The following is a 24,048-nucleotide window of genomic DNA, read 5'->3' on the forward strand; positions in this document are numbered from 1 at the left end:
CTTATAGTTCTTTTGCTGAGTTACGTACCCACCAACCAGATATATAAGAGAAAGGATGCCAAGAAGAAAAACTTTGCATCAAACTTCCTGGGGAAGATTTTTCAGAAGGTGTCTGAAGGATTTAAACATCACAGAATTTTTATGCCTAATTTCTTGATACACTTTGGAAAGTTTCTCCCCACCTCTCCAATGGGTAAACCAAACACATTGATTCAAACTTCTCACTGGAGTGTCTGAAAAGCAGTGATGAACCTCGACTGTCCCACTGTTTCAGAGATGTTCAGATTTGGGGTATTACAAAAGAAAAGTCTACATACCTAATAAGATAAAAGTTCTTCAGTGTAATATGGGTTATATCCAGCTAGTTTAGCAGTTCTACGTTTACAATGCATTTTATGAATGACATATATTACTCCAAAGATGAATGCAATGAAATAAGCAAGTATCATCTCTGTTTAAGGGAAAGGATGGAGAGAGGTTTCTTGTTTTGTCTAAGAGGAAGTAAGTGATAAGGGCAGATGGAAAGACCAAAATTGAAGTTGCAGGATCTCTGTTGTATACTCCAAAACCTTGCTCACACCCTTGCTATGGGAGTTTTTCTGCTTTGCAAACACTAAACAGTGAGGATCAGCTCAGTCACGTGCAAAACCCAGCATGAGTCACTGTCACTAACACTGGGTGAAAGAAAAACACCAAAATGGATAGGATATGTCAACCAAGAATTATAATTATTTCGAGGCAATGATGGTATAATATTGCAAGTCTAGATTCATAAGCTGTATTTACCCAAACCAAACCTTTCAGCCTATGCTGCGCTTACATGAAAATGCTGCAGAAAAGGGCTCTGTATCTAAAGAATCATAAAGAATATTACATTACCAAAATCAGGCTTTTTACCTTGTGCCGTGTAATTTGATTGTTTATGCATGTTGTTTTGTGGTTTGACATCCTTGTTGACAAGTGTCTTTCCATGGTCTGAAGTATCCCATTCTTCTCAAATTGGGCAATGTCGTTCAAAGGATCCCAAGGTCTTAAACTTTTGAGACCAAAGGAAAAAAACATCAGAAAAGCAAGATTCCCACAGCAGGAGTGTTAAGAGCGATACACTAATTCCACATGCATCAGGACAGGCATTCATCCCTGACAATAACCCAAATTTCCACAGATACAGCGTGAGGAGTAACAGATACTTCCCCCTACATTCACAGTTGCTAGCAATAAATGAGGGGGTTCAGCCTCCAAAGGTTTCACCCTTCTGGCTAGGGGAGGAGAGCACAGTTGACAACTCTGCACGCACAGTGCAAAAAATCCCTGCTAAATGATACCACACTTGATTGCAGCAATAGGGATTTGTAGCAACGGCAAGGCACATTTTCCATTGCCAAGCCCTCATTTCCAGCTATTCCCAGTTAGTTTCAGGAGCATGTATTCTAATAACGACATGGAGCTCAGAAAGAGCAAGCCCAGGGCATAGTTTGGGGAACAGCAGGACCTGAATTACAGGTCTGTAATCTTGCTTGCATCCCTGGGGACTCAAGCAGCAAGGTTTGTTCATAACCCCCAATCCCACCACTCACTCCTCGTATTTGTAGTGCCATTCGTTAGTCGTGGCGTCGTGCCGGAAGAGTAGTGGTTTCCATTCTGTGCTGTTCTCCCTCCGCTCCCGGGCAGCATTCCTCTGCTCCTCTTCCAGCACAGATTTTTCCTGCGTCGCCTTGTGTTGATCGCCTTTGTTTATTGCACTGGTAACATGCTGCCAAAGCCTAGAAATAAACAGGGAAGCAAGTTAAACCACCTTTAAACCAACAGTGCATTCTGCCAGCTGGAGCCTTAGAGCAGATGCTTTTCTGGTCTATTGATACCTCAGTGGAAATGTAACAGGATTGCTCAGCCTCAGTTTTGGCTTGTATATTAAAGTAACATTATGAGAATGACAACAGTGAATGCTGTCTACAATGATCTACTGAAGAACAGGGGAACTCTCCCTTAGATAACATCACCTACAATTTCATTAAAATCATCAGTGCTGTCTGTGTGAGTTACAAGATAGTTATGCTCAATTCGCTGAGGCCAGTGGCCTCTTTAGAGGTGATTGATGTATAATGGAGAATCTGTTCTCTTCCTCGCCCTTTCAATCACTTATGTTTAGGAGCCTTTGTATTAATGTGTATCCCTGAAACAAAGGCATTGGAAAACAAATTCATGTGCACGGCTTGCAGCTGTACATGCAATGTTTTACTTCAAAATAGGATCAGCAACCAGATCTGTAGGAAGCTAATTCAATCTGCAAGAAATGGACATGTACATGTGCTCACAAACTGCAAGCATGAACACAGGCTTTCACTGGCACTTGCTTTCAGCTGCCAAAAGATACGTGATCTGTCATATGACGTCTCAGTGAGCCTCCACCCAGAGGAGAGGATCTGACTTTTACTAGTAAGAGAAAAATCATTACCTTTTCTTTCACTAAAGCCAAGCTGTGATAGGCCTCTCCACAGTTCCTCTAATCAGAGCACTCTAATCTTCATTTCAGATTGGAAATGCTTCTGAGATTAGCAGCTAGCCCTCCCAAAACATTACCCAGTGGTTTAGCAGTTAGAATAGGCACTGGAGATCCAGGCTGTTCCAGTATTCCCAGCTCCACAAAACACCAATCCTCCATTCAGAAGATGAATACATTGCTGCATTTAATTTGGAGCCTGCTGTGAAGCTCTTAATTTAAAAGGGATACTGATGCTTTCATTATATTTCTATCACCGTACGTTAACACAACACTTCCAAAAAAGCAGCCTCTTAGGTAATTAACTGAAGGCAGAGGAACACTTTCCTGTCCTTTTTGTCACGTCACTCCCGTTTTTCTGTGCATGGATCTTTTCTCCCAGAAAAAAAGGAAGGAAGCTCAATTCAAACAAAGTGATGGGGGGGGGGGAGGGGAGGAGTGAAAATAACAGCCTGAGCAAATACTGCGGTGGCAGTAGTGTAAAGAGTCAGTCCTAAGGAATGCAGCGGCATAAAGAGCGAGACCTCTAATTCTAAGAACCTCAGAGGGACTCGCACAAAATTATTTGACAAGGAAGGGCAAATTACTCCATCAAGAGCTGCATGTGTCAGACAATGAGACCCTCCATGGTGAGCTGCATAATGGTATGAGCTTCAGAGACTCTCTGGCATTTGTGAAAATAGGTGATTTTCAGCACTGCAGGAAAGACTAAGCAATTCAGGCAGAACACAACCTGGATTAGATGGTATTTTATTCATGCAACTGTCAGCATAATAGAGAGCTTGGTGGAATGTCTGTTAGGGATCTCTAGAATTTTTCCTTTTGCCTCCTTCCCCTGGATGCATGTATCGTAATTAATGCATGTATCATGATTAATCTCTGATGTAGCAAAGGGATTCAGCTCTGGCAGTACCCTGGTAAACATAGAAATGGAGATTCTTTGTCCGCAAGACAGAGACTTCTCTTCTTTAAAAGAATCTTCTTCAGAAGATTAACAGAGAAATGTACTGTGGTCTGCTCTGCTCTGTGGCAATGGCAACTGCACGACTATAAGTTACAAATACAGACGTTATTGGCCATAATGTCCACTGCTGTCCAGAACAAACCAAAAATTCATGTGTTTTTATTTTCATGCAATCCCTTTCTTTACCCATGAAAAGGGGAATCTTCTTAGTGTGATGTGATGCAACACCAAAATTAGATGCCCCAGGGAAGTAGCCAATGTAATGCAGAGCCAGGCAGCAAACTGCACGTACTGGCTTGGGATGTTAGCTGGTACTGGCTAACCATGTTGGCGACATGGCAGGACTAGTTGGTTTGAAGCCAGGTCATGTGCCAGGACTATATTTTTAGGTAATCTAGCTTACCCTAAAAAAACTGGTGCAGACTTCATTGGAGATCTCAGCTGAGATTATGAGGCAGGGTTAAACATCTGTTTAATTACGTTCTTTCATAAAATCCTATTATGTGGTTCAAACTACTGCTCTGCTCATGCCAGGACTTTCCACATGATTCTTGCACCTAGTTTAAGAGCCTGTGGTTGAAACAACACTTCTTAACAAAACATCCAACCTCAGACTGACATCTTGCCCTTCCATAAAATGTTCCAGCAGTTACAGAGACTCCATTCACGATCTCTGGAGTTCAGGGAGAGTTGTTATTTTAGCAGAAAAAATGTAGCCTCCACTATTTCTCAGCCCAGTTCCCTGGTTATTTCAGAGCTATACTTCATGGAAATACTCCAGAGTTAATAGACTGGAAAAAAACCAGGTAAATGGCTGGGTAATATGTGCAGGCAAGGAAGGTCACTGCCTTTCCAGGACTGTGCTGAGGAATTGGAGTCTTCCGATAGAAGTCCTGCTTCCAGCAGGGAAGTGGCAGCGAGACGTTCCCAGGGCTCCTCACCTCTCCGACTCAAAGTCTGTCTGTTCCTCAAACAGCACAATATGGCGCTTCAGCCTCTGCCTCCGTACTTCGCTGGTTGGGTTCCAGAACATTTCTGCGTTCCCGTTTTTCAACTCATTTATATGCACTTCCCCATCCTGAGAAGGAAAGTTAAGTGAAAAGGTTAATGACAATCAGAAACACAAGGCAGAAAATAATCCTGACAAATGGAAGCTGCTTCCGGATGATGATCAGGGATAGGGCTTGGTTAAAAGGCTTCTTTCCTCCCCTATCCCATTAAATCTCACTGAACACTTCCTGAAAGTTTCTAAAATGAATGAGGCGAGATATGCCCGGAAACACTGTCTGAATTAATCAGAGAAGAATTAGAAAGGGACCTGGTCCCTTTTGTTAGTCTTGTTCCCAGACAAGGGTACTCACAGAAGCCCTAAGGTGCTCTTCTTTCCCTACCATTCCTCCCAGGTACCATCCAGCAAATATACACAAGATCCCTAGCTCCTTTTCCAATCTGTCTTCTATTCCTCAATGCTGAATTCTCATGCAGAGCCTACTGGAATACCATCCTCTCTAGAAAAGAGAGCCAAAGCTGAGATATTCTTTTTTTTATTATTATTTGAAGTTTAGCCAGGTTTTTCTACTATTGCTGCTGAATTTCATTTAGCACTTCAAAATATCAGGGGTCTTTCATCCTAATTCCTTGCCAATTTACTTGGCAACCAACTATTAAGCAGCACTTCTCTGATCTGAGGCTGGCTAGACAATATTGTTGTGCCCTTTCTTAACTAAGCTGCTTCCCAGGTTTGCTCACAGATGCAGCAATGCCACAAAGCCAGACAGGGGAGTTTACAGAGCATATAGTGAACAGCATGACATTGGCTGCAACTGGAATGAATCAGACGATTACAGCTGCTGAACAGCATGTGCATTGGTGCCATTCAGCTGCCTGGACATAGCATGAGTATCATGCAAACCTCATCTAGGTCATGGCTATCAGCTTTTCCCGTTGCTGCCTCATTTCTTTGCATCCCAGCTGCTGCATTTCTTCCCCTGCCACAGTCCCTTGATGCATATCTTTAAGTCCACTTCCCACATCTTCAGCTGTGAAACTCCCTCAACCCTGAAGGACTCTCATCCCTCCTCAAAGTCTCCCTCAGGACTTCCTCTGCCATGTTTTGAGGTGCTAGTTCCAGGACAGATGTTGGGTCCCCAAGAGCCCCCCATCTGTGGACAGGAGGAGGTAAGCAGGCATTTCCAAACATCGCTACATGCATCTCTAAGGGGCATATATACAAGCCTGCAGCTGCTGCTTTGATCCTCGGGCTGAGAAGCATTGGGATTTGCTTCCCTTCTTTATTCAGGTGGGTTTTCAGGTCCTGAGGCAGAGAATTAGCCTTTCAGCTGCAAGGGTTTCTGTCAGGAAACCAGATGGTGCCAGAGAAAACCCTGCAGAGCTCAAGAGAGCAGGCCAATACTCTCAGCAGGGAGGGAGGACAAACATCGTCCCTACTCTGTACAGCAGATACTCTATTCACAGCACGTAACTGCAAACAGGGGCTTATGGAGCCACCCTTTCAAAGCCATTTAACTTCTTTTATACATAATTCTAATTTTGTGCAGCACAAACAGCCAGCACAAAGGACAATGGCGGAATAAATTATTTTCAGGCTGATGAAACCCTAACACAGAAAGCTGGAAGCTGAGCAACATGCAACCATGTGGCTCAGCACCTCAGAAGAGCCACTCGATTACATGCTGTCATGGATGGTGTTCACAGGACCCACTGCAGACAAGGTACTCCACAGTTCAGCACAACTCACAATTGCCAAGGCTCATCCTGCAGGAAAGAGAGCTCAGAATGGAAAAGCTACCCAGGAACAGGGAGCAAATCTCCTTGTCTACATCTAGAAAGGGCAAATCTCCCAATTTCAAAATGGTCATTAGCTTTTTATGTAAAAAGACAGATTGTCTGAGTGGAGGAGTCCAATAACAAAGGCTATGCTGTGGTTAGGACCTCACTACAGAAAGGGCTTTATCCAGGCACATTTCACCTGACCTACTTTAAATACCTGTCTTAGGATGAGATAAATCTTGTCTCAGGAGTGACAGTTTCTGTGGAGTGGAGAGGGAACATAGGTCAACCATAACAATGTCTAAATGTAGCTGAGATAAATACCTAAGTGTCCAACCGAAAGCCAGGGCTCACTGCTTTTGCCTCGGTTACCAGGAGTTCCCAGCCAAAACTCCAGTCTACATCCTTCACCATGCAACTTTATTCTTGCTGGATTTTGGCTTAGGGACGCCTTTGAATCATTCACTTGTGGATACTAGGTGTGCAAAGGTGCTAGCTGCTCTGCTGACTATTCTGAGCTGCCCATACAGATAGACCCTCACAGAATCTGTCTCTTGGTCCTTCATCTCATGAACAGAGGAATAGCCATCTTCTGTCATAAAGGTTTACTGTGAAAATAATGAAATTTAAACCCTGTGAAGTTCTTCCCCAATACTGCCATAGCTGGAAAAGTATTAAACACAAGACAAAAGGAAGCCTCATGATTTTCACAGACACACATAAGCCACACTATGTCTGCTGCCATCAGTGCTTATCCTAAGCCTGGGAACCTAAGCACAGAGCTCCTGGCTTTGATGGAAACCCACTTCACCAGTCCCAGCCTTGGCCCCGGCTCTGGGAGTGCAAGTGTTAACTCGAACTGCAGGTGGATGGGACTACTGAAGCTTAAATGACCTTGAGAGGTGTGGCCATGGCCAGGAAAGCTCTGCTCACCTTTGCTCCCTGGGGATGGCGGAAAGAGGCAGGACATGGGCCCTCCAGAGCCCCGGCTCCAACGCAGGGAGCCTACCAAGGGCTGCCCGTCCTCCCACGCACCCTGCTGCCACGCGCACTTAAACTGTCAGCAACTTAGGTTATTGTATGTTACCCAGTGTCCACTGAGACTTGCTAACACTTCTTCTCCTGATTTAATCTTCCCAGAGATTTGATTAATGCTTGCACTGCCACCGAAGAAGGGCTGTCAGGGGAGAATAGAAATAGAAAATATGATCAGTCTAGTGAGAACTGGAAGGGAGCCAAACACAGTCATGCAGCAGGAGGGAAGGGAAGTGCAACCTGCTTGATTTCCAGTATTTCTGGGGAAAGGCAGAATTAATTCTAACACAGATTTTGACTGTCTAGCATTGTGCCTTCCTCCTTTTGTTTGCAATACCAAAATCACTGTAGGAGCTGCAGGAAGAGAGATAAGCCTTTAGGTGCATTATGTTCAGCAGTGCAAGGCCTCGCCTTCATTGCACATAAGTTTACTGTCAGCTAAACATCAGCATGAGTATATGTGGGCAAGTCCTTCCTATTGTCCAGAATCACATCACCATTTGCACCCTCACACTTGCAGCCTTATCCAAGGAAAAGGAGAAGTGCTAATGCAGTTGGTGACTTTTCCTGCTTATGGGACAGCAACAGCAGTGTGGCACTGCTGATGGCTGCATCTGCATGAAGTCTCGAGCCTGAAGAAGCTCTCGTCAGCAGCAGACAAAAAAAGAAAAAGGGTATTTCCAGAGTCAAGGCAAAGATTCTCAGAACAATGGAAAATTCCCCTCACCTCCTGCCTGCCAAACACAGGAAACAGCAGTGATAGAGTGACCAGCTCTTCCATTCATACCACACAACGTTTCTTCACATGTTTTAGCAGCTACTTTCCAATAACGTTTGTGCAGGGGAACTGTTTTTTTTTTTTTTTAATAACAATATAAAACCAAATTTCCCACAACACTCATGGAAAAAGAAATCACAAGTATCTCAAGAATCACTGTTTGCAATCCAGTGGAGAACTGGTACATATCCAAATTAATAACAGAGTTATGGGGTTAACCTTTAACTTCTCAAAATTCTACTAAAAAAGGCGGCTAAGAGATATTCAAAGCAGAGCATGTAATTAAGCCATAGGGACCTTTCTGAGTCATGGTTGGACTAAGCATATTGTTTTCAAGCCAGAAAAGAACAGCCTGCATTTTAAGCTCTGAAGCATTAGAGATGACCTGACCAAAGTCAGGGGAAGTCAGCCATTGGCCTCAACGCAGTATATCAGGTCTATGGAAAGAACAGGCTTTACAGACAAGTATATGCAAATGTCAAGGAAATATATGGGGCAACAGTTCACTTTGTAAGGGCAAATAAAGACAGACAATTGTATTGCCCCAAGAAAAACACAATCTGGAAGAAAGACTCCCCTAGCTCCAGTAATCTCTCACACTTAATGTTGGCTAAGGCTGCAACTCTGAAGTCCTGCAGGCTCTCTGCTCTCCATCTTCCATTTTATGCCCAGGCAAGAAATTGTTTGTTGGAATAAAGAGAAATGGATGTTCCTTAAAAAGCAAGTTAACTGTCTAAGAAAAGTTACAGGTCATCACTTTCCCTCCCAAAGTTTAACACATATAAGTATAGGAACGCTCAAAGATGTCTCCATTTTATGAGTATACCATAAATTTGTATCACCAGGCTTTCTAGGGGAGGGAATAGCTACATGAACAAGTAAGTACAAGTCAATGACATTGCGGCTTGTCAGTGTGACAGCCACTCAAAATTATCTGCCTGAAAATGGGCTCTTACCCTTCTGTCAAGGCAAGGTCCTGTAGCCTTGAGAAACACAAGGTACAGTTCATTGTAATACCTGCAAGGTAAGAGTACGTATGTGATGTCTGCTGGAGAGCTATGCTGAAGGTCCACGTCCTAACTTGCCTCAAGTAGTTTGTGCACCTCTCTGTATTTTGCAAGCAAAATTGTACCTTCCTAAACAGTAGCCACAATGTCATTGGCAGACATTCAGAACAGAGTTTGGCCAGTAGCCAGCTGGCTGGCTGTGAACAAGTCATGTGTAAAACTCCAGCTTCCTGTGTTCAAATCGAGTTGCACCAGGAAAAACTGGCTGTAGGATGTTGCCTTCTCTCTGGGTGGACCACCCCGTGGTGCATGCATACATTGCTGATACATAAATGACCAGGTGTGTATGGTCAAACCTTGCCTGGAGCACAGGGGCAAGCCTGAGACCCATTCAAAATGGAGGCCACAAAGTATCTTACCTTTAGCTTGAATTCCAGTTCTGCCCTGTGGTTAGTTTTCTCACAGCTGATGGTAACTTTACCTCCAAGCTCCATTGTCATGGTACCGTATAGAAGTCCTGAAAGGGTAAAAAGGGGCTTAAGAGAGCCCCCAATGAAAGCGATCTGCTTTCTCAACTCAAATTGGCTCTCGATGACACACTGTGAAATTTGCTACTTGGCTTAAAGTTTTGAAGAGACAGAAACCAAAGTTTCTACGAAACGGCTCCTTACTGTAAGCATGAATAATCCTCCCCTGAGCCCATATTCCCCATTTGTTACACCAGCTAGGAAACAGCTTGACTGGCAGGTGCTGACAGTGCATCTGTGGCAAGCTGATAGAGGGAAAGGAAAAATAAGGGAAGTTGTTCCCAGCAACTTCACTTATACTAGTGCTTAAACAGGCCCAGTCGCTTCTCACAGGGTGGATGGGGCAGAGAGGAGGTGTAATGGGATTCAGCAGAATCTGGAAGACCAGCAGTCATGTAGGGGACCCCTTTTTACACATGCCTACTATTTTCTGAAAAGGTCATTTGCAGAAAAAGAAAACTTGACAATAAGAAGATTTATGCACAGGAATAGTTCACGGAGGGTGTGATTTACGGAAGTTACTGTTTTCAGGTAGCTAGTTTCTCCGTAAGTATTAACTTAGAGGTCAACATGCCAAAACAAAAAATATTCAAAAACCAAAATTGGATCAAACTGCTGCAGGAGTGATTTTGCCACTGACACTTAGTGTCCTAAGGAGAAATGCAAAGTTACAGCAGTGAATCAGCAGCCACCCCCAGCCCCAGCGTACATTCAGCTCAACAGAGCAAAGCCACATGGTAACAGGTATCAGCCTCACTGAGGCAGCTCATATGCTGAGGAATATCATGATTAGAGTAACAAAGAAATCGGAAGCCAGGAATTTCCTATATTCTCAAAAAAGCCAGAAAAAAAATTAAACAATTTCAGTGTTAATATTATACAACCTTTTTATCCTCAGAAGCTCGGAAAGGTACTCTTATTCTTTCTATCTTCACTTTATCTGTAGTGCATATACACAGAATATTTTTGTTTCTACATAGTGTTAAAGCTAACTTAGGTGGGCCTAATTCTGCCCTTAGCTCTGCACTGACAAATCAAAAAGACTTCAGTGAGGATTACCAGTCTTCCGCTGCGCGCTATGACTCATGTGTGGGGCAACCGCTGCCTGGAATTACCAGTGCCTGCGGTGCCAAGTGTTCGGGAGGGAAGAAGAGAGCCAGTGCAAAGTTAGTCAGTAAGATACCATTATATTATTCTTTCTGTTTGCTTCCTGTTTGAACAGTCATAACTTACCTTTACAGTGGGCGTATGGCATAGTAATTATATAATCTTCTCCCCTGTTTAGAAACATAAGCTTTGCTTTCCCATCCAACAGTGCAGAGAGTGAGTTACCTAGAATTTAAAAGAACGAATACATATATATTAAAAAATGCATGTTATACTTGGTCACTCATCCTATTTTAAATAAACATTTCCATTTAAATGTAGGCCACTAATGAAAGAAGAGATATGAAATGTTAATTCAGGACACTGCAAATCATTTACTTTTGGAGGCAGGCGGTTCTAATAGATTCTGCTGTACAGTTCATATTTGCTGTGGCATTTAGCCCCTGTTGTGGAAAGTGGTGTAGATTAAGTCAGTCATTAGTGGGATGCAGAAAGCAGTTTCAGTGCTTAAAAGTTTTTCAGGTCCTTCTGTTCTCACAACTTTTCTGATTGTGTATGATCCCACATAACAAATAAAACTGCCAGGACAGCAGTGACTATTTACAAGTGTTTCAGGAAATACATTCACCAGAGGATAGTACCTGAGAAGTGTTTGTCTAAACAAAAAGCCTATTTCAAAAGCAACAATGTTTCAGAGCCTGCAGTTGTGCTGTCTCCATTGGTTAAAAGATTCAAGTACATTTTGAAGCTCTAGGGTTCAACACTCAGAAATCTGGGAGCTAGATAAATGGTTACATTTATACAGAGGCTTTCGAAAAAGTCAGCTGGATGATCACATAGCTATAAAATGACTCACCCGTGAGTATATGCAAAGTAGTCTGACAACCAATTGCCCATACATTCTCATGAACCTTTGCCTTCTGAAAATCAGGTTTTTAAAGCTCTCAGTTTTTTTACCTGTTTTTTTTAATTATTATTATTTTTAAACATCAATGTGATCTTCTACTGAAATGGTGGAAATGGGAAAAACCCAGGAGAGCCAAGACAAGGAATAAGGGTGTCCTTGTGGTAGATGTCTTAAGCATTTCTTTGTTCTTAACTCCCAACACACAGAGAAGTGATTGAAAAACAAACCAAAACCAATGCCGCGATGTTACCTGGAAGATGCCTAGGCTTAATGCCTTACCATAAAACTTGGACCTAGCTAGAATGCTGCCAGTAATGCAGAACCCGTCCTTCCTATTGCTGACGTGAAAAGCTGACACTGGCGGATGGTGGGAGACCTATAAGAAAAAAAGAAGAATAGGCACAGGTGATTTACAACAGTCTTTACAGGCTAACCAGAGCAGTGGGTGCATACACAGCCTCACATGGTGTTACACATGCTTTAGGGAAAGTAGAAGACAGAGGCCACGGGACTGAGCAGAGTCCTCTAAGCCCCATCTGTACCATTAACCTCAGTGTTAAAGGAAGGAACGTTATATGTGAGACCATTATATATAAGAGCATATTATATGTAAACTTTCTCCCCCACCCAACGTTTTCTTGTCCTTGTGCATTTGAGATCACTTTAGGCCAACAGGTAAACTGTCAGATTTTCAATACAATAAATGACAGTGGAGAGCTTTTTGGCAGCATCTGAATAACCTCCGTAAAATGGATGCAGTGGCTGAAATAAAATAAATAAAAATTCTCTGATTAAATAGGAAAAAGAAAGCGTGTGAAACAGGGACTCCCTATACAAAAGTCCACATGGTCCTCAAATCCCTTTATTAACACTATAAATCTCAAACTATATTTTGTCAGGCCAGTTTACTTGTGATCTCTGCTCTTCCTTTATCCCCAAAGACATAGAGATAAGCTCTCAATTTACTTCTGTTAAAATCATTATAGAAAGTTTAGAAATAAAGGAAGGTAGGATTTGGTTCTGTGTTTTACGTCCGTTTTGACAGAGGCAGCACAAACTACGTTTTATTAACAATAAGGAAACAGTAGGGCAGATTCCCACGGAAAAGGTCCTTATTGATGAGGCTAATGTTATATATGGGAGACCTCCTTTTACAGTCCTGAGTACCCACCAAAGCTCACATAATCTCTGTAAAACTAAAAAGAAAAAAGATCAGCAGCTAGTTTACCCCATGTCCCACTCTGGATGTTTACACAAAACTCCAAGTTCCTCTCCTGCGGTGACAGGAAGAGCATGCTCCTATGCACGGATGTGCAAGCAGGCTGCTGTTTACAACACCTGAGCATCCAAATAAAGCAACTTACCTGTTCTGCAATGTAAAACGTGTGACTGTTCGTCTGAGGGTGAAACCAACAGCAGCGAAATGTCTCTCCTAGAATAGGGTTGTATGGCTTTTTTATTCCCTGCAAAACAAAGTAATCAAAACCTGCTACAAATGAAGCTTTGCTATCCAAGTCTACAGAGGTCTCCACAAAACAACATAATACTTTTCTCCCTGATGTTTCAAACTAAGTCAGTCACAAGAATCAAAACTGAAGAACTGGTTACATATATCCTTCTAATCTAATCTTTTAATCTGAGCCATGGATTCATCTGCTATTCTCACCAATTTATTCTTTGATACTGCCTGATCAAAGCTTTACAAGATGATAAAACTTTATTATTTCTGCTACTACATGCAGGAGGTGCATACATGTCACTATGGTACTAATAGGCTTGAACAGTATCTAGTCTGAAGCCAAATGCAACTTCAGTTTTAAAAGTAATGGTCAAAGCCTTCTGAACAATAGAAGAGGTAAAGTGTCAAAGGAAAGGCAATAAAGAAATACACAGCTGTAGCGGAAGATTTCAATGCCTGTTGCAACCCCAACTTCATGCCTTATTTTACCTTTGGCTTCTTATAGAAGCCAGACAGGTACCACCTCAAAACTTGCTTCATTCGACTGTATGGATCATCTTCAAGGACAGCCCTGCAAGACAGACCATAAAATGCTCTTTATCCTGCTGACACATCACATTCATTTCATACCAGTGTAAAAACATTAATTTCAATAGTATTTCCCCAGCACTAAAGGGAAGTAACTTCTGTGCTGCTGCCAGTGAAAAAGGTGTCTGCCAGCAGAAATAATTTTTTTAAGTAACATACTTCATACAACACACACGTAAAATTAAGAAGAGGCACCTCTTGCCCTGCACTCCTGCAAAAAGCCTAATAAAAATTCTGGAGGGTATCAGGTTTTACTGGACATTCAGGTATGTTAATGTGGGACTGCCACTCACACTAGCATTAGTTACAGATAAAGTACAGCTTGACTCATAAAAACAATAACACTTATGCCACCAAAATCAAAGGCAATTCTATTTTTCTCTTCTTCTTTGTTTCCCTCTTCCTTAAAAGATCTTTAAAATTGGTCTTTTAGTACTTTGAGATTTCGTACAATAATTTAGGTTGGAAGGGACTTCTCAAGGTTATCTCATCCAACCCCTCCCCACTCAGAGATGAAGTGGGAAGTAAACATAGAGTTCCTGGTATTTCCAACCATTTAGTCAGATTTGAAAATCAATCTGGCAAAGTTCTTGCAAAATCCATTTAGAAGGATCATCTGTACCACAAAAAGGTTCATTTAACAAAACCCCCAAACCTCTTGAAGTTCTCTTAGATCTCAGCTCTGAGGAAAACAATTTCCATAACTTCAGATGTTACAAATACCACAAACTAGGCTTGAAAATACCACGATTCTAAAATTACACAGAGGCAGTGGAATAAACATGAGTAACTAGAGCTGCTATGTGGATATTGCACACACTGGTTTTAAAATATACCAGGCATATCTCATTGAGAAAGCTGGTCCTATCTGCAAGCATAACATTTCCTATTTTCCACTTTGCTGCTCCCAGCAGGTGTCTCTCATCAATGGTGTTAAAAAGTGTTTCTTATTTGTTTATCAACCAACATAATTTTATTGCTTTTGGGGGCAGAAGTGCTGACAATTCTGTTTGCTCTCTGTCCTATTCCCCTCTGTACCCCAGCACACCAGAAGGTGGCACAGCTCTGTTGCAAGGTGCTCAAAGGCATGAGATGAATCCCTATCAGTTCCAGACAACCCTGGAAAACATGTGCATGGGCAAAGGTAGTTTTGTCCAGAGTTTAACTGTTTTCCTTGCTTCCTGGCCCCTCACTGGCAGCAGTCCATCTTTAAAAGGTCAGCTGGCTCCTGGCTTGATTTACACGGAATCCAGCAACCTGGGTATTATTTGAGAGCCTTTCAAGCGTACAGACACACCCAGCCAGCACCAAGCTAACACTAACACATTTTCACAGATATAAGGAAAGTGTCCAGGTCAGGCATGCTCTGCGTCCTCCTTACTGGGAAAGCAGGTCAGCATGGTAGTAGTAGTCAGAGAGTTTGTTAAGGAATGAGCGTGGCTCCAGGATGAAGGTGGGCAGCACCACCCGTGACAGGTCCATGCCGGGCCGCAGCTGCTTCAGCAGGATCCACATCAGGCTCTTGTTCTCCTCAGAGACAGTTTCTGTTTGAGACGATTCACCTGTCTATGATGGGAAAGGGAAGTTCAGGGCAGAAAAAGGAAAATAATTTCTTGTTGGTGCATTTACCTGGAGGGTCCAAGCTCACCCAGGCATACCTGGCCCTGGCACAAGGATGAATGCTCAGCTACACGACTGCAAAGAGACATCAGTTCTGTCTCAGGAGAAATGAATCCCCAAAGCACTGAAGTGAGTGGTACAGAAAGCCCTGGGCCTCTGCAGGAGCTGGCACTAGGCAGGGAGCACACCTCTGCTGTGCTCCTTCCTGAGCCACTGCCTCCACACACCTTGGGATGGCCAACCTGGACCAATGTTAACCAAGGAGACTGCACCGCAGTCCCTCGGGAGGCATTGACATGCCCAGGGCTATTACAGCATCACTGCAGCCTGGTGGGATGCAGTGCCCTTCGCAGCAGAAGTGCAGGCAATGGTAAAAATGCTAGGGATTATGTTGTGGTTTCAGCTATAACTGTGTAGCTCCTCTGCATTCAGTGGGTCTACATGAGGTGTAACATGGGGGAATGGGCCTTTCAAGACACTGGAGAAAGAAAATGAAACTAAATTTTCAAGCATTAATGTCTCTTTAATGCATCCTAGGCATAATAATTTAACAATGGAAGAGAATACTTAGGCTTTCTACTGTTCTTAGGCATGAGATTTCTATGAGAAAAAGGGCACAGATCCACTTTTGGAATGGACTTTAGTTTGGGAGAGAACACACAGCATATCCCAACACAATCTGCAGGTGGTGTAAATCACTAAACACTCATTTGCACCACCTAAACATTCCCAGCACTAGCTTTTTGGCTTCTAATCAGCCCTTTTGCTAGTCATGCAGAAACATTAAGTCCAGCTTGCAGGCTGAGGGGAATTTCGGATTAAAGAACAACAAAGGTCTCTTCATTTCATTGCTTTTCCATTATCATACCATTCTTCTTGTGACAGTCTGATGCAATACACAGCTTGAACCTCCAAGAAGAAATGGAAACCATTAAAGAACGTAACACCATAGCATCAGCTAGGGCTTACAATACATATGGGTCTGTCAGAGCTTTCATTATTTATCCAGGCTCTCAAATGTGCATGTATTGGCAATATAAATTAATGCTGTGTTGAAATTGCTGTATGATGGGTTACTCAGAATGAATCACTGCAGAAGGGATGGATGAAAATGGAAGGACGAGAAAGTGCAGGAGGAAGAGAATAACTTCAAGACATTCTGGTTTGCTTTCCCCTAAAATACATCACCCTCAATAACCCTTCTTATAACTTGCTATAACTAAAAGCTTGGAAAAAAAGGTTTTTGGTTATCAACCTACCTACTGAGGACATGTCTTTTTTATACTGTAGACCAACTTTTGCAATCTCAAAGTTCTTCTGACACCTGTCTCTGCCTTCACATTCCTACTGCAAACAAGGCAAAGCTGGAATGTCAGATGCACAAGCATGCACCTTACAAACACATACAGGTGTGCATATATACATGCTCACCTTTGAAATGAGCTTTCATAGCCAAGCTGAAAATTTAACAGTGATAGTTGGCATCTGTGACCTTTAATCTGAGCCACACACACAGGCTGAGGGGCAGCAGTTTCAGTTTAAGACGACAGTTGAAGTTATTAGTTGGCATGTGTTTACCTTGATATATCTCCGCCCGTTGCTGATAGCAAACTACGTCCTTGCATCCAACCTACTTTTCCTTATGTTACTGTGAGCAGCGGGACAACCAGTCCTATCTGTGTGTCCCAGGTGACAACAGCCCCATCTCTTGGCCAACATCAGAAATCTAATAAAACACCTAATGGCCAAGGCTACATGGCAATTCTTTTTGAAAGCCCACTGGATGTTACCTCTGCCTGAGCACCCACGCTATGGTTAGCCTTATTTTACGCTGCACAAAGTGTCACTCTACAGCTGAAATTTAGTTCTTTCCATGTGGTTTGTACTGCTTTTTTTTTTATTTTAATGTAAAACTGCAGAGATCTTGCTCATTCTCACATACCCACACACACATCGGTGCTGCCTGTAAGGCCCATTCAAACACCAAAGTATCAGCCTGCCCTACTAACACTTCTAGGACAAGTTTGTCACGTGGCAAAAGTTCATTTCAGAATAAGCAGCTGACAGAAATTAGGTTTGCCTTCATTTTGCTTTTGCTTAGTTGCTCAGCTATATTAAAAATTCCCTGTTTTGACCCAGTTACCATTTGCTGTATGTCTGGGGTGAGATTTGAGGGGAGAGATGCACAAGGAGGAGTTGGTTTTTCTTGTCTCTGCAGACAACAGTTCTGTTTGCAAATACAATTTCTACAGCAGGGGCTTGCACCTCACACCTGACATCTGAAATGGCAGCAAACAGATGCTACCTGGATTGGTGGCTCCAAACCACAAACTGCTGCTCTTGGGGGTGGTTGGGCTGTGGAAAGGAGGAGGCAAAACTGAACCCCTCCTGCACCCCTGCAAGGTGGTACAGCAGAGATGTTCTTTTGTGGTCTCTCATGTAGGTTGTCCTGCTATCAGGAGCTGTGGAGAAATAAACCAGAGTAATATAATCTGCGTGTGGGACACCTAACCTTTCTCAATGTTCTAAGTAATCACTTAGTGAAACACAGACTGCAGTTAGGAGATATTAAACTATATTTCTTTCCTCAATATTAGTATTACACTTTCAGGAAAACATTGAAAGAGAAGCACAAGAGGCTGGCGAAGGGTCTAGAGAAAAAGTCCTATGGGCAGTGGCTGAGGGAACTGGAGTTGTTTAGTATGGAGAAGAGGAGGCTCAGGGGAGACCTTATCGTTCTATACAACTACCTGAAAAGATGTAAGACGTGTAGATGTGGTGCTTAGGGACAGAGTTTAGTGGTGGACTTGGCAGTGCTAGGTTTATGGTTGGACTTGATGATCTTAAGGGTCTTTTCCAACCTAAATGAATCTATGATTCTATGAAAGAAACAGCTTTCTAGCAAAGTGGTTTTCTCTGAAGCACCAACAAGGCTTCAGCTTCCTGGTTGAAGCAATGGGCAAGGGAGTGCTCAGAGCCCTCCCAGCACTGGAGCAGAGCTCCTCTGCTGTGTGCTCAGACTGATTCTCACTCAACACACTTGGCTCCCCCAGCTCTCTACCGCTGCCTTCCTCAGAAGTGTCACGGTGACATCCAGCTAACTAAGCTCTTACATGGAACAGAAACGCGTCCTCCTGCTGTTAAATGACATGAGAATTGGCTTTCCTGCAAGAAACTGTCATTTAGGAATCAAGTGGCTCAAATGCTCCATAAGGACACACAAAAACAATGTTCCATGCATAATGAAAAAAGGAAAGTATCATGTTTTGTATCATGCAAGGACTGAGCATCCTTCTTGGCCAGGACACATGCCAAGAATAACTGCCCCTCCCGCTGGCTCACAAAGACCTGTGCCAATGCTGTGTGGCTCTTTAATGCAATAACTGGTTAAAGCAATTGCTGATGCTGGAAACATGCCAAGGCACAGTAGCGGAGCTGCCGTTCATAATGCATAGTTATTAGAGCATATGAAAATTCAACATAATTTAGCATAAAGCTGTGCATTGCTTTATCTGTAAAACACTGGAACTCACAAAGTTGGTTCTTAACTGCCATGCATCTAAAAGGCTGAATGACAAATACTATGAACAGAGACATTTTAACAGAAATAGGCAGTGATTAAAAGATTTTTTTCTTTTACCTCCCCAAATTCCTCATAGATCTGCTCAATATAAGTCGTCCCTTTCCTTCCTGGAGAGGCCTCTCCATGGATTTCTGACTGATCGCTCTCACTTTCATTTGTCTTCCGGCTGTTCTCATGCATTTCATTCTCCGACTCTTCTACATTGTCTCTCTCGGACTTGTCCGAAAAAGCATCATTTTCCAAATGGTGGTGGTTCTCCAGGGCTGATTCATTCAAACTGCAACACACAGTTCATTACTTGCTTCAATTTGATTTACAAAGCCAGATTACTTAAGGCCTTTTAGATAAGGTAAAAACATCCCCCTGGACTCAAAATAGGGTGCGCAGCCCAGGAGAGTGTAAGACATTGATTTCCTGAATAGCAGGGGTTTTATCAAGGAAACAGTGAAATATTTTCCATCAAAATTCTCCCCTCCAAACTGCACTATGCAAAATGTACCACATAGCTCCACTTACCCACCCTTATGCAGTGTTGCCACTGGCTCAGGATGGGAGCCCACGTATCAGAGGGTTACAGAGCACACACTAACAACCGTATGCTGCTGATTAGAGAACTGAAGTGTCAGTCAGGAAAGAATTTTCCCTTTACAGAAGCAAATCAGTGGATTGCAGCATATGGGAAAAATATGACATTATGGGATACATTTTCTTTTCAGTACTACTGTTACTTCATTTCAACAGATGGTGGTCCTAAGTCAGCCCTACACTAGAAAAGGCAAATTTAAAAATCAAGAGAAGCAAGTATTTTCACATGCGCACACACACGCACACATATGTACCCAAACAAACCTGGGGAACGTGCTTCCTCCAGATAATGCTGTGTGGAAGAACTCAGTTGAAAGCATGGACTGGACAATTACACGTAAGAATACCCAGATTATAACAGCATCCAAGAGAAAGCATGGAAGCTGTAGCAAGCTTCCTACTCAGTGATCCAGGCTTTAGAGAATGAGGAGAAAGCTGAAAATTCTCTCTCAAGTAGCCTATAGCGTCTCTATTTGAAAAAGCAAATGTGGTTCATAGAACAGATGGCAAACATGGTTAGATGGGCCAGAGGTCAGATGCTGAGAAGTATTCACTAAATGCCTGTTTTTTCAAGTAATATATAGCATGGGCTTCAGTCTTCTCTATTCACACATGTCTCTGCACACACATCACCTCTTTCACAGCCTAGCCTGGCTCTCAGGCGCTGACTGTCTCAGCTTGACCTTCCTCTGAAAATTCATCACCCAAGTCCTCACACAAAACTGCTCTTGGATAGAGCAATAAGAAAAGATTTGCAGCTGTACAAGGAGTTTCAGAAGATCTAAACAGGCCCTGGCTCTTGAAGAGTTTTGTTACTTCCTGTAGTCCACATCCCTCTCAAAGCAAGATTTCTCTCTTCTGTACGTGGGAATGTTCTGTCAAGCTTGAAGTGTCTCTGTGATGGGCCCTTTCTCAGGCCATTCTGGGCATGTTCCAATTTTGATTACAAATTAATGCTGAAAGTTCCTATCCCTTGTTCTCCCTCTCTTTTTTCGGTTTTTGAAAAGATAATTAGGCATTGCTAGTTAGAGCCAGATTAAAACAAAACCAACAGAAGAGTCAGAACATGGAACTGGCATCAGCTTTTCAGAAGATCTCAACTTCCAACTATGCACTGAAATAAGCTCATGATTTTTAACATGCCAAGCAAGCCACATTGTGACAGTCACAGCTCAGTTTCTGGAGAAGCTCAGTTTCTAGAGTTCTTTTGAAAGTGTCGTCTACAGCTTTCTGTGCCTTTAGAAAATCTTTCTTTTAACTCCATTTGTATATGTATCTACGTATGCATATATATCTATGTGTGCATATACATGAACTACAAGGTTTTTTTTACTGTAAAATAAAACTGAGATAAGAAATCAGGGAGTCAATGACCACTATACTCTGGCACTAATAATTAGCTATTAGACATTACGTGTCTTTATTGTTCGAGTGCCAGGAAGCATAGAGCATAGCACATGCATGAGTTTAAGATAATAAAGGAGAAAAAAGGTGAGGAGAGACCTTTCTAGAGAGATTATCCCATGATTCCTCAGCACAGATACTTCCTGGATGATTGTTATTAGTTGCCAATCACTTAAATACCTAATTTATTTCTCATTTTTCCAACGATCAGCTAAATATGTGAGCGATTGTTTGTGGTTGCTGTGCTCCCTTACCTAGTGAAAGTTTTCTCCATGGGATAAAAATGCTTGAAAGGACAGTTCATTACAAGGCTTATGGTACATGTCTGAGAAGTAGCACTTATTTCCATTCCACATTTGTAAGAAGAGCAAGTGTTTTTCAGTGTCACCTGCCTCACATTTGGCAGATATTTGAAGGTTCAGTGGAGCAAATGACTCTTCTTAGTTTCTTTGTGCCCCCCCCCCCCGCCCCTATTTTTTAAGGATTTCAGATTTAGTCCAAGAGGGAATTAAGTTCACATGAAATCCCACCAGCCACAAACAAGGCAAGATTTAACACATCCAGAGCCAAGGAGCTGCTCTGTGGAACCAAAGGGAAAACAGATGCTCCTCATTCTGAGGAACAAATTTGAGATGTTGAAGTGGAGCCAGGCTCTTCTATTTCTCCAGACAGAATCATCACTGAATATGTATTACATGCTAAAAACAAAAGCCACACCACAAGCTTGAACTAAAATCAATGTAAAGACTTCCCAGGGTCTTCCAATGGGATTTGGACCAGGCTTTAAAAGCTGAGAGGGGATGACTATGCTAAAAGTCAAGACTGGATTTCCACCATTAATGTGAATAACTTGGCACTTTTCACAGCTAATCTAACATTTCAGCATATTGGAGTTGTCTTATACCAGTGCTTTATTCTCTAGGGGCATTCCTGGAAACTTCAGTCAATGACCAGGACTTCTTTGGGTTTGATACTGCCCTTCTACACAAAGCAAAAAACCCCTTTGGCTCTTGTCAAACAAGTAAATCAGCCAGATTCCTGGGGCTGCTGGAGATAAGACATGGAAGCCACACGAAATAAAACTTCATATTAATAAGAAGAGTGCCTGGAGCCCTAAGGGCCTCTTGTCTAAACTCACAGATTTACACAGTACTTTAGCCTTTGATTTGCTTGCACAGTTATTTCTCTCTCATTTTTATACACTACTAAAGACATGGATTTTAAAATCACTGTGTAATCTTGACTTCTTTCCCAGCAGGAAAGGAGCAAAGCAGCCAGCAGACAAATGCAACTTTGGCTCAACAGAAGATTCGCCTTTGTCTACCCCCTTGGCTTTTGTTCTCCCTATAATATCCATCATCTCCCTTTTTCTTTTCTTGACAGAGTAGTTTGGCTAATTTGAAGATAGAGTTAAATGTAATTAACTGTCCCCCTAACAACAGCGTGCCAATTTAATTGGTAAGATTCCCTGTAGGGAAGGCATTTAATTAGAATGATTGAATCCCTATGAGGAAGCCACTGTCAGTGGCAAACCAAAACCCTTTGCTCAGCACTTGCACAGTTTTGGTTTTGCATTCTCCCTCATTTAAATGTTCTTTATTTCTCCAGAGATGACAGCAAGTCGTCCCCCTCTCCTGCAACCATCAAATTCCAACGGGCTTCAGGCACTGGGGAAGGTCTGGGTACACATTAAAACCAGTGGTAGGACTCAGAAAGGAGAGTGTATTGTCCAGATGGCCAGACACTGAACACCCAGCTTGAACCAGACTCAGCTAAAATCTGAGCCCGTCAGAGAAATCTGGTTCCAATCGTGGGTACTCTGTCCTGCTGAAAACTCTGCCATGTGTGGTACCGCTGAGCCCCATCGTTCAAAGGGCTTTTAACGTTTAACAACTAAGAGGTGAAACAGAGGCATCATTTAAGCATCATTTACACATCATATTTTGAAGAAATATTTTAATACAGCTTTAACTCTATCTTCTGCAGTTCCTCAGAGTAGCCATGGGTCTGCCTGAAAGTTCTCAGTGCCACAGGCTCCATTTTAATATTGGACTTCTGTACATATATCCATCAGCTGAAAAACAAATCCACTGCATTCCTGCATTCATTATCACAGTGAGAACAGTCCTAAGAGACTCTCTCTTAGACAGAAAGAAATCAGAAAGTCATGTATCACAGAAGAAGCCCAAGAGCAAAAGATGTATATGCACAAGTACTAGGGCACATGCCCTGCTGACACATCAGGTTTCCTTCTCTTCTCCCATTGCTCTTCAGTAAAGCTCTTCTTCAAACTCTAGGTAAAAACCCAAACAGCAGGACTGAAGAATACATGCTGGGAATACCAGAGCCTTTCTGACCAAAGTGCAGACCAAAATGCTGCCATCCCTTTGGTGCCTTGGGAACAGAGATACCTCGACACTCTGAAGAGGACTCAGATCCCTGCTGTTATAACAGAGCCTGAGAAAACCACTTAAAGGCGAGGGCCCGCTGTGCGAGGCATCATCTTTGCAGACAGCAAGAATTGCTACCCTAAAAACTGTGTAACGAATGGTGCATTGCTGTGAGTCCTAAGCATCAAATTTGTATCAGCAGGACTAGAATTAGATACTACATCTCCCAGTTCCCACTCCAAGGGCCAAGCATCTATGCCAGAGGGATTTTTGAAGTTGCCTATTTAGCTGTAAAAAACAGATAAGGCCTGGGTTTTTTTAATGTTTACAGAGCTTTGATGTAGTAATACATGCTGCAGTAATACTAGGACTATGAATAAAAAGAAGGCTGTGGGGACTTTTTTCAGATGCATCAAGGAAGAAATTGGAAACCACTTAAAACCCCTGTAGACAGAGAAAGTAATTATAAAACTAAGGATGCAGCGTGTGCACTCTGTCGACTATGACACGGTATTATTAGAAAAGAGAACACATTATTAAAAAATAGATCAGACTCTCAGAGCCATATGTGCTAGCTAACAGACAGACATTGTTAGTGATTGTGTGTGTCTAACTACAGGTCTATTCTAGTAGCTAGATTCTGCAATCTTTACTCAGGCAAGCCATTTTTCATGCTAGCATCTCCAGACAACATTTTGGCCCAAGCAGGGGACAGAAGAAAATTGTTTATGTACACACTAACACAGCTGATGTTCCCCCCAGTCTGTGTGCTCAAGCGTTAGGTGACAACAAACCTCATATGCA

General features: G+C 42.5%; 1 protein-coding gene across 8 annotated transcripts in view; it reads right to left on the reverse strand.

The window, feature by feature from the left end:
• The window catches only part of OSBPL5 (oxysterol binding protein like 5), a 141,323-nt gene that overhangs the window by 3,515 nt on the left and 113,760 nt on the right, over positions 1 to 24,048 (reverse strand). For 7 of the 8 annotated variants that reach the window (XM_064452538.1, XM_064452541.1, XM_064452535.1 and 4 more), the window contains 11 exons: positions 18,923 to 19,142; positions 15,044 to 15,228; positions 13,564 to 13,645; positions 12,980 to 13,078; positions 11,895 to 11,991; positions 10,835 to 10,933; positions 9,494 to 9,591; positions 7,342 to 7,431; positions 4,406 to 4,542; positions 1,578 to 1,763; positions 898 to 1,036 (listed from right to left, as the gene is read on the reverse strand). In XM_064452538.1, coding sequence (XP_064308608.1) covers positions 898 to 1,036; positions 1,578 to 1,763; positions 4,406 to 4,542; positions 7,342 to 7,431; positions 9,494 to 9,591; positions 10,835 to 10,933; positions 11,895 to 11,991; positions 12,980 to 13,078; positions 13,564 to 13,645; positions 15,044 to 15,228; positions 18,923 to 19,142 — 1,432 coding nt within the window. The remainder of the gene's footprint in view (positions 1 to 897; positions 1,037 to 1,577; positions 1,764 to 4,405; positions 4,543 to 7,341; positions 7,432 to 9,493; positions 9,592 to 10,834; positions 10,934 to 11,894; positions 11,992 to 12,979; positions 13,079 to 13,563; positions 13,646 to 15,043; positions 15,229 to 18,922; positions 19,143 to 24,048) is intronic. The other variant, XM_064452540.1, reaches the window with a different exon arrangement.

This window comes from Phalacrocorax carbo, chromosome 5 (assembly GCF_963921805.1).
Source record: "Phalacrocorax carbo chromosome 5, bPhaCar2.1, whole genome shotgun sequence".
NCBI classification, from domain to species: domain Eukaryota; kingdom Metazoa; phylum Chordata; class Aves; order Suliformes; family Phalacrocoracidae; genus Phalacrocorax; species Phalacrocorax carbo.